Below are 10,672 nucleotides of genomic sequence, written 5' to 3' on the forward strand. Positions count from 1 at the left end.
GGGAACTGTAGCTGACACATCTGGAGATTACACACACAAACACGTAGTACTGGGCAGGGCCCTACAGCCACAGGCAGCCGAGCAACCTTTGTGCACAGGGCTGATAACGTCCAAGGCAATTCATCAAAAGGTCACACAGTTTCTTGTCAAATGGAAGCCACGATGCTTTCAGTGAAGGTTCCAGGGTGTACATGCTGTCTTGACTACAGCATCTTCTGGTCTTCTGTGATGTAAAAACAGCTCCTTTATCGGCACTAACCCTGTACACAAAATGATGCTATGGAAGGGTCCTGGAGAAGTTGCCAACAGGGGCTCCCTTCAACTCTTTCTCTTCCAGACCTTCCTTTTTCTCATCCCAGATAATTCACTAGCCAATTACAAAGAAATCATCATCAATAACGTGTCTAAAAATAGAGCAACAAAATTGGTACTGAGGACTTCAAACTGTTTATTTTCCTCAGAAAAGATCTGGGCACCTTGATTCCTCCATTCCAGTCTTCTTCTCTGGTTCTTTTGCCACCTATAATAGATTCATACAACTGTGGCATTGGAAGGGATCACAAGGATTGCCTCCTCCAACCCTCTGCAATGTGCAGGAAAACCAATTAAATCATCCATGTCGGATAGCTGTCCAGCCTCTTCTTAAAAATCTCCAGAGATGAAGAACCCACAACCTCCGTAGATCATCCTTAGCTCTTCTGCTGTTTCTGTAGCCAGTCACACTTTAGCTCTCGTGTTCAGCTCAGAGCAGATGCATCATGATCTGGTTCTGGGGAACTTTTCTATCAGTCCATTGTGATGGACAGATCATTTCCTCATGATGATGAAGTTAACTGGACCCCCTGACCTCTGCAGGGAGGAGCAGCTTATTAAGATGGCCCACCCTGGACACCTGATGGGTTGAGCAGGGTTCCTAACAGGGCTTGGGGAGTTTCCTGGCCATTCTGTTGGACACCTTGTTGGCTTCTGGAATACGCGGGGTGGGGTGGGGACCAGGGCACTTGACAGGACCAGCCCCGAGCAACCTTTTCCCATCTGCCAATCCCCGGAAACTCCTTGGTTTACTGAGGAGCTCTGGGAAATAAAGCAAGTGAAAGAGATTCCTGGACCGATGCTGGCAGAAAAGAAGCAGCGAATGCGATTGTACGCAAGAGCCTGAATCTGAGCCTGCATTGTGGCAATTAAGGCAGCAAAGTGTAATTATTTCTCCGCCCTTATTGTGCCTGCAGAAGATCAGCCAGCTGCATTGCTCAAAAGGTCTCAGACCCTTTGCGGGAAGGATCAGCTGGAAAATCCAGTCCATGTAAGTTGTGATCCCCTGGCCAAGCATTTTGTGGATAAAACCACTCACATTTGCTACAAGTCAGCCAGGCAGAGTCTATCGAGATGACAAAGGTGACATCTTGTGGTGTTACCTGGGAGGTTTTTGAGCCTGTGGATCTCAAGGAAGCAAACAAAGGGCCCTGCGATCTGACTTGGACCACTGCCCCCCCCCACACTAATTAAAGCAGCCAGGGAGGAGACCAGGAGTTGGATCTAGGATGCAGTCAATGCCTCTTTGAGGGAGGGGACACCCGAGGTCCTTAAAGGGGCCCTGGGCCACTCACTCCTCAAGAGACAGCTCTGGATCCAACCAAACTGGACAAAGATCATCCTATCTCTAACATCCTCTTGTTGGGGGAGAGGGGAGAGGTTGTTGAGGAAGGGGGGGAACAAAGCAGAGGGCTCTGGGGGTTATCAGGGCTCTGGGCATCTGGTTTTAGAAGGTGGTGGGGTGACAGGCAGGAAGACTGGTGGCAGCAGTGGGAGGGATCTAGGAAGACTAAGGGAGGGATACCTCTAAAATGGGGCATAACCCCTAAATTGGAAGCACCTACCCAGTCTTTCAGATTTTGTTGTTGTTGTTCTAAAAATTAAGCAAGGTCAGTAGTACTTGAATGGGAATTAGGCTGGATTGGGAAATTTAAATAAAATCCCAGAAGAGCGCAGCATTGCTGCCAAGAAACCAAGAGTGATTGCTTTTAAAAACCCTTTTATAATCTAATGACTGCTCCAGTATCTATTGTAAATCACTCTGTATTTTTTTTAGGAAGTAGTAAACAAATGCTTAACATAAACAGCTAGCGTTCCAAAATGTTAACATATTTATTTAAAATATTTGTATGGCTGTCCATCTTAAGCACAACTCTAGGTGGCTCCCAGCAACAATAAAACCGCAGAACCGTAAAACCGTAAAACCAAACCCCAAACCCAGCGCCTCATTCATCCTCCCAAACCCCCGACAACCAACCCCAGACGCCCGCACTCTGCCCAGTGCCTGGGCGAAGATCCAGGTCTTGATGGTCTTCTGCAAGGCTAAAAGTGGGGGGGGGCGTTCTGCAAGGGGGGGCAGCCACGGAAGAGGGACACTTCCAAGGCCCCACCAGATGGCAAGGCTTCAGGGAAGGGGCCTGGAGCATGACCACCCTATCCGATCTGGGGGGGCCGGCAGATACTCTCACGGAGGGACAGTCCCGTAAATTAATAGATATAAACTGTTCCAATCTGCCTGAGCACCCAAATAAGAAACTGAGATTTCCACGATCTGAGCACTAACTTCAAACAGAGCTGCTAATTCTACAAGCAGACCTTTCTGTTCCATCATTTGAGGGTGGTCACCTTGCAGCCCTGAGGGTGTGGCTGAATTACCCATTTCCTATCGTTGGCTCTTGTGGGCTGCAGATGTTGGGAGTCGTCATTCCACAACAGTTGGAGAACCAGAGTTTTCCCATCCTTGGAATCAACACATCCTGTCTGAAGATGTTCAACAAGGGAACACTTGGTGTGGTGCCAAGAACCTTCTACTCCCTGTAGGGATCCTGGATTGCATTTCTCTCTCCTCTTCTATGGACAGACTTTTTTTACAACTAAATTAGTCTAATTTTCAAACTGTGGTTGCAGATGCTGATTATAAAAGGTACAATACAGTTAATGGTCCTTCTTAGGACAGTCAGAACCCCTTCCTCTGCTTTTCTCTCTACCACGCCAAGAACTATCCAGTTCTCCCTGAAAAAGGTCAAGATTCCCTGGAACTCCCAATCTCCTGTTTTAATAGGGACCAGTTTAGTTGACCAGGAAATGTGGTGGACATAGTCTACCTTGATTTCCCTGAAGCGCTGGAGAAAGTCTCCCGTGGGATCCTAGCAGAAAAGATGGCAAAACGGGAGGGATTGTGCTGTTGTTCGATGGAGACAGAACCGCCTCGTGCCCAATGAGCGCATGTCAGCAGCTGTGGGTCAAGCTGGAGACAAGTGGCGTGGCATACTGCATGGCACCCTTCTAGGCCTTGCGCCGCTGAACATATTTATAAATAGCTTGGAAGTGGTGTTAGAAAATGCCACGGTCAAGCTTACAGGCAACCCAAGGGTGAGGGGAACGGCAAATATCTTAGAGGCCGTTATCGAGGTTCAGGATCTTCCCAAGCTGAAACATCAGCAGAAAGCAGCAAGAAGAATTTCAATACAGTATAGGCAAACGCAAAGTCCTAGACTTGGACAGGAAAAGCCAAAGGCAGGAGTATAGGGTGGGGACATCATACCGGACAGTTGAACATGCCAAAAGAATCTGAGTATGCTGATGCCCAGGATGATGTGGCTGCAAAAGAAGCAAATGCAGCCTTAGGGCTCATCAACAGCAGCATCAAGGTCAGGAGAAGTAACTGTTCAGCTCTGCTCTGTGGCGGTCAGACCATTTGCATTCAGGAGAGGCACTACATTTTAGGGGAGTCATTGACAAACTAGAGCAGTGTTTCTCAAACTTGACAACTTTAAGATGTGTGGACTTCAACTCCCAGAATTCTGGGAGTCAAAAGTCCACACATCTTAAAGTTGCCTAGTTTGAGAAACACTGGAGCATGCCCAGAGGAGATCAACCCAGATGATAAGGGGCTGGGGGGGGGGAACACTTGAGGAATCACTGGGGTCTCTGGGTACACTTAGCCTGGAGAGAAGACGACTGTGGGGGGCCCTCAAGTTCCTGAAGGACTTCCATAAGGAAGGCAGGGAGAATTGTTCAGAGCCATTCCAAAGGCCCATGGTTTAAAAACAGGAAAGTAGACTTCAGTTGGGCATCAGGAAGAATTTCTTAACAGTAAGAGCTGTTCACCAGATTGACACAAAAGATGGTGGTATCTCTGAGAGATGCTGTAGTAGTGAATTCCTGCACAGGGCATGGAGTTGGCTAGAAGACCCCCCAAGACCCCTTCTAACCCTTCCGTTCTATGTTATTTTATTCCAGAGCAACCATGCTGACAATTTTCTAATATTATTTGATCCCATATGGGAAGACTGTGTAGAAAACAGGACAAGGAGAAGAGGTTAAGGGGATACCCCATCTCCAGAACAGAGGCCTCTCCCAAGTAGCCCCCTTTTTGTGGCAACACAATGCACAAAGTCAACGTAAACAAATACTTCTATGACTTACTGTGATGACTGAGTTCACACCAAACTATCTGATTTGGTTTAATTTCTAATAAGATTTGGTTTTAGCCCAGGCACTGTAATTTGTAAAAAGCACAGTGCATGCCTTAGCCCGACACAAATGCAATCACAATTCTTAACCCCGGGGGTGGGGGGAGGGTGTGTGCATGCCAAAGATCAGAAGAGACAAATTATCTCTGGAGAGGGACTCCTGCAATGCCTGAAGAGGCCAGAGGGCTGCCCCAAAGCCTTCCAAAAAAAGGCAGATGTTGGTTGAACAGGAGGCGGAACCGTCCAGCTGTGCACTTACCTGGGGTGCTGGGCTTGACCTCTGCTCAACAAGCTCGGCAGTGACCTGGTGGGGGTGCAAGGGAGTGGTGGGGAGCAGAGGCTCGGATCAACCCCCCCTTCAGCTCTCAGACATTGCCAGCACCTGAGACCACATCCTTTCTCCCCTCCCACCCCCACCTGCTTGCCAGCCCCCTCCGGTGTGAATATTTCTTTCTTCCTCCTCGAGCAAGGCCCTGATTTCCAAAAGACAATTAAGAAGGCAAACTGGATTCTGTTGCCAGGGGCAAAACGGCCGCATTCCTAGCTATCAGACCTGGGGATGTCCACCCGGGAGCGGTGGATCAGGCTCTGGACACTGCACCTGTTTGCATCCACACCCCCCCTCAACTGCTTGCAGCAGAGATCTTAAAGGGGCCTGCTGGGACCAAGAGTGGAGGAGGAAGAGGAGGGTTGCCCGCTTGGGTCCTGTGCCCCTTCCCAAATGCAGCCGGTTGGTTTCAGGGGCCACAACAGCCTTTAGCTACATCTGCAACATCACACAAAGCCAAAATATGGATTGTTTGGGTTGGGTTAGTGTGTTGGAAGAATGCAGCCATGGAGTTTCTAAACCATGGTCTATAGCAGTGTTTTTCCAACTGGGCAACTTGAAGACGTGTGGACTTGGCTGGCTGGGGAATTCTGCGAGTTGAAGTGCACACATCTTCAAGTTGCCCAGTTGGAAAAACACTGGCCTGTAGCCTCCTGCGCTGGGGCACTCAGCCAATTGCGGCTCACAAAGCTGTGGCTGGTGCCGTGGGTGAGCCCAGGTTTGTGTCCTTCCTTGCTTCTTCCTGGCTTAGGCCTGTCCAGCCCAAAGCCCAGATAACCTCCTTCTGACCTCCTCAGTGGAGCCTCTCAGGCTAACCATCAACAGCCCATGATAGCCCCCATTAGGGGCCTTTTGTGTTGCTCCAGGAGCGTTAGCACAAGAAAGGGAGATGGGCAGTCTGTGAACAATGCAGCTCTAAAAGGGGCCAGCTGAGGTCTTCCTGGCAGTCCCCGCATGGGCCTTCTTCCTCCTCCTCCTCAAGCACCCCCCACCCACTTACGAGGCCGGTTGGCTCCTCAGAGGCGCACTGTGAGGAGGGTCTCCTGGGCCCCCATTTATCATGACGACCCTTGAGAGTGACCTCTCTGACCAGCCCCAGGCCCTCCCTCAGGTGCGAGTTCAGGCTGGGCCAATACCCAGCCAGCTCCCAAGCTCTGGCGACCTTCTGATGATCTTCAGTTCCAGGGAGGATGCACAAGCTTCCCAGCCAAAGCCAACCTGCTGGAGTCAGCCATTCTTTCTTTAGCTGTGGCTTGTTATATCTCCCGCAGCTGGCAGAGTTTGCCTACCGTGCTAAGAAACTACCTGTTGGCTCGGCGAGAATGCCAACCATTTGTCACTTCTTCTCTGCCTTATGGATGACGGGAGACCAAGGCAGCGAAGGTGCTGAACGGAGACTGAACGGAAGCAGTTCTTCCCCGGGACTAATTCCCCAGGAGGGCCACTAACGGGGCCTCCAGATGCGATCTCGTAAGACCGGTCTGGAGGGGAGGAGGCATGCTCTTGAGGACACAGTGGGTTGGGGGCAGGAGAAGGGAGCATCTCTGGGGCACCCAGGGCATCTGCTTGGCCAGGCTGAGGAGAAAGCGGGGCCAGGACAGCCCTTGGATGGATCCAGCAGGGCTGTTCTTAGGTTGCAAGAGGAGAGAGCAGCTTAAAAGGCCGCAAACGCCCCCCCCCCAAGCAGTGCCTGGGAAAATTGAAAGACTGGTCCGGCCAGAGGTCCACACGGGATGGGAACAGCAGCTGAGCCGCCCCCAGGATGAGAGACCCGCAGCCACTCAGATGCCCTCCTGCCTGGCCACGCCCAGCTCAGCATCCCAGGCCCCGCACACCCATCCGGGTTGCTGAAGAGCTCTGGCTTTGGGACCAAGATGGCGCCTTCCTGTTGGGTACTGAGAAAAGTGCAAACACCCTTTCCTTCTTGGCCTTTTGAATTACATCAGGGCTTCACCGGGCATTGCACCAAACCATGGTTTGCTTCATCACAGTCAAGCAGTCTAAAGCCAGGTGGCCTTAACACCTCAAGTGGCCCTTCCAACTCTGCGGCTGGGTTCACACAGCACCCTAAAGCCGGATCAGCCAAGAAAAGACGGCTTCCATGGCACGCAATGGCCAGATAAATGCCCCGCCTTACAGTGCCCCCCACCTTCTCTGCACTTGCGAAGACCCCCGCTGGGCTCCCAAAGACGCTGGACTGCGCATGACCCAAACCCGGTTCACCCCAGCTGGGCAGCCCGGGGGGAACGGGCCTTCGTGGGCCCAAGTCCCGCCGGCGGGAGGGCTGAGCACCCTTTCCACCAGCCGGGACCCTCCGACTTCGCCCCAACCCCGTCGCCACGGCCAAACTCGGGCCAGCCTGGGGGTGGAGGTCGGGAAGGGCGCTTCCGGGCAGCGACCTGGCCGGGGCCTAATCCACAGCCCGGGGCGCCGCTCGCGGGCCCTGGGGCCGCGTGGGCTTCCCTCCGCGGGGGGCCGCCCCGCCCCGCCCCGAGCGCCGCGCCGCGCCGCGCCCTGGAGCCAGAAGGTCTGCCCCATCAGCATGCGAAAGCGGCCCCGCCGCCGCGCCTATTTAACCCCCGGCCCCGACGGAGGAGGGAGCCCTCGAGCCCGACAGCCGCCGCGCCGGGATGCAGGACGCCGACGGGGGCAGCCCTTCGGCCCAGGCTCGGGGCAAGCGGAAGGCCGGCGGGGCCCCGGAGCAGCCGCAGCCGCCGCCGCCGCCGCCGCGCAGGGCCAAGAAGAAGCGCTACAGCCGGCACGCCAAGCCGCCCTACAGCTACCTGGCCATGATCGCCCTGGTGATCCAGGCCTCCCCCAGGAAGAGGCTCAAGCTCGCCCAGGTGAGGCGGCTCACCCGCCCGCCTCTGCCGCGGGGCCCCGCGCTGGCCCGCTGGCCCGCTGGCCGGCGAGCGAGCAACGGGCGAGGGAGGCGCCGTCCAGTGCCGGCTCGGGCTGGGCTGGGCTGGGCTGGGCTGGGCTGCCTCCTTCGCGGGAGCCTCGGGGTGGCGGCCCGCAGCGGGGACGAGCGGCTGCTCGGGGGCGTCGGGCGGGCGCTGTAACCAGATTCCCCCGGGGCAGGTTGGCTGTCCGGGGCTGGGGCGGAGGAGCCCCGGGCGGGGCAGCGCCCGCATCCTAGACCGCGTGCCGCCCGCCCGCCTTCCCTGGCGTCGGAGGTCGCTGGCTGGCTGGCTGGCTGGCTGGCTGGCTGGCGGCGCCGCTGCCTCGGCCCTCCTGGCTTCCAGCCCCCCGGCGCTTGGGAGCTGCGTCCCCCGCCTGGAGAGGGGCGCCCGGGCCAAGGGGCTTCCCCGAAGCGCGGCGGCGGGCCTCCCTCTCGCCTCGGGGAGCCCTGGCGCCGTCGGCTGCCCTGGGGCGCTCGACTCCGGCTCTGGCCCCGGCGGCGGGCGTTACGGGCGGGACGCGGCGTGGGCTTTGCTCCGCTCCGCTGCTCCCCCACTTGCGCGGATGGGGACCGGGCAGGCAGCGGCGCCTCCGACCCTCCTGTGCGCCTGGCATCGCCCTTGGTTCAGGGTCGGGGGCCTCCACCGGCACACGCGGAGCCTCCAGCCCCGGAAGAGCGTTCCGGGGGGCCGCGGATGGAGGAGCCCTGCCTGGTCCGCAGCTCTGAGGACGGGGGTCTCTTTTCTCTCTCAGATTACGAGGGAAATCAGCACTTTCTTCCCCTTCTTCAAGGACACCTACCAGGGCTGGAAGGACTCCATCCGCCACAACCTCTCTGCCAACGACTGCTTCACTATGGTAAGGAGGGGCAGAGGGCGTGGGGCACAGGGAGGAAGGGTTGGGGGCCTTGGGCTGGAAGGAGGCCTCCTCTCCAAAGTGCCTCTTAAGGCCAGGTGGGCCCCCAGGGCCCTTCTCTACCTGGGACTGGTGGGGCCTGCAGAACAAGCAGAGACACCAGGGTGCCTGGCCCTGTCTAAGTCCCCAAAGGATCAGACCTCCTCTAGGTGGGCTTCAGATTTCTGCTCCAGCAGCGCCCCCACCCCGGTGCCTTGGACTAAGGCCAAAGGATCTGGGTGACCACTCCCTCCTGCTCCAGTTTCCCAGCCTGGTGGTAGGTCGCCAAGTCTGGGGGGGGAAGTCAGTGTTCCCCAAATCCCCAGGGCTCCGTAAGGCTGGGGGATCTGAAGGGTGGGGAGAGACCATTTGCTTTTGCATCTGCTTGAAACAGGCAGGCTGCCAAGGTTTTAGACCTCCTCTTTCTAAGCGGCCAGAAACAAGCAACGTAGATGAACTTTCTGGCTGGGAAAAACAGCAGGAAGGTCAAGTATTGCTGTTGAGTAGGGCAAAGCAGTTTGCTAAACTAGTGATCGGTATTAGGAGAAAACAAACACAGACAATCCGTAGTTTTTCTTCATGTGCAGCCTATTTACAAATAACAGTAAAGCAACTTACATCAGGCAAGGAACTCAATAGCAGATACAATCTAACAGCAACGTAGTCATAGCAGAGAGAGAGAAACTTGCTAGGCTCTCTTTTATACTACTTGTAGCCAATCAGTTTGGGTTAGCTATCCCTAAGCTTTTTATTGCTCACACCTGTGAGTGAGTGAGCCAATTTTGACTCTGTTTTAGCATCAAAATTTATTTCCCTGACAATTGCCCTGAGAAGGACTTTCTGGGAAGAGTCTTCTCCAGCCAAGTATGTCTCTAGATACCCTGGATTTCAGAACCCGTCTTCTTGGCCTGAGGCGTACAGGAATTGATCTCTGCTCCAGCTGGAGCCTCCTGGCCGATGACCTCCCCCACCCCAGGGCCTGCCTCCTTAGAGAGACCCCTTCTATCTCCCACAGGTGCTAAAGGACCCCGCCAAGCCAAAGGGGAAGGGCAATTACTGGGCCGTGGACGTGGAGCGCATCCCCCCCGAAGCCCTCCGGCTGCAGAACACAGCCATCTCCCGCCAAGGGGAAGTTGCCTTTGTCCCAGACCTCAGTCCCTTCGTGCTGCATGGCCGTTCCTACTTGTCTTCTGGCAGTGCTCCTCCCCTCCAGTCGCCAGTCTCCGCTCAAGCCCTCCCTGGCACAGAAGAGACCCCCCAGCCGCCCAAGCAGACCTCCTTCACCATCAAGTCCCTGCTGGAGCCGCTGAGTGAAGACCCTGGGGTTGGGCCCAAGCACCCCAGCTGCAATGCCTCCGTCAGCTGCCTCCACCCCCTCGGCGAGAGCAGCCAGCAGGGCCCCTGCCCAGCCCCTAGCCCTCAGCTTGTCCCCACCTGCTGCAAAGACTGTTTCCAACTGTCCCCCTGGTATAACTTTGGCACTTCTCCCCCGGCAGGGGCCCCCTTGCCCCTGCCAACCCTGGTGACCATCCCAGCTTCCCTCAGCCTGCCGTGCTGCACTTTTGGCCCCGCTTCCTATCTAGGGTCTGCTTACTGGAATCTGGTAGCAGCCCCCTGCCCTCCCCACCCTTTTCTGGGACATGCTGCCAGCCCAGAAGTGCAGCAAGCTGGGGGGGCACCTGATACTCCCTGGATCGCCCCTGTGCCCTTGTTCATCCCCTTCCAGGCCCTTCACCCGCCTTTCTGAGGGCCTGCAGGATCCCCACGTTCAGAGGAGGGGGTTGGCAGGAACCAGCTCCCTTTGGTGTTCCCCTTTTCAAAATGAGCGTATGCAAATGGCTCTATTTATTCTGTACATCATTTTGTGCCATCTTTACAAAATGCTTTTCCTTGTGGATTCCCTCCTTGTGTGGGCCCCCTTTGGAAGCAATTTCACAATTTTAGGACAAACAGGCCATCTGGGCGATGCCTGTGTAGGAACCATTGTCATTGGGGTGGCTGGTCCCGTGTCTAGGGTGCATCCACCTGGTTGCCAGGCCCA

General features: G+C 55.5%; 1 protein-coding gene across 1 annotated transcript; it reads left to right on the top strand.

Moving 5' to 3' along the window:
- Window positions 1-7,466: 7,466 nt before the first annotated feature.
- On the top strand, window positions 7,467-10,378 carry FOXH1 (forkhead box H1). Its single transcript, XM_088149255.1, has 3 exons — window positions 7,467-7,679; window positions 8,491-8,595; window positions 9,647-10,378. The coding sequence occupies exons 1-3, from the start codon at window positions 7,467-7,469 to the stop codon at window positions 10,376-10,378; spliced, it is 1,050 nt and encodes a 349-aa protein (XP_088005381.1).
- Window positions 10,379-10,672: the final 294 nt, after the last annotated feature.

Source organism: Python bivittatus, unplaced genomic scaffold (assembly GCF_059951505.1).
Source record: "Python bivittatus isolate LINGU-HERP-01145 unplaced genomic scaffold, Pbiv_v1 ctg000590_np1212, whole genome shotgun sequence".
Classification (NCBI taxonomy): Eukaryota; Metazoa; Chordata; class Lepidosauria; order Squamata; family Pythonidae; genus Python; species Python bivittatus.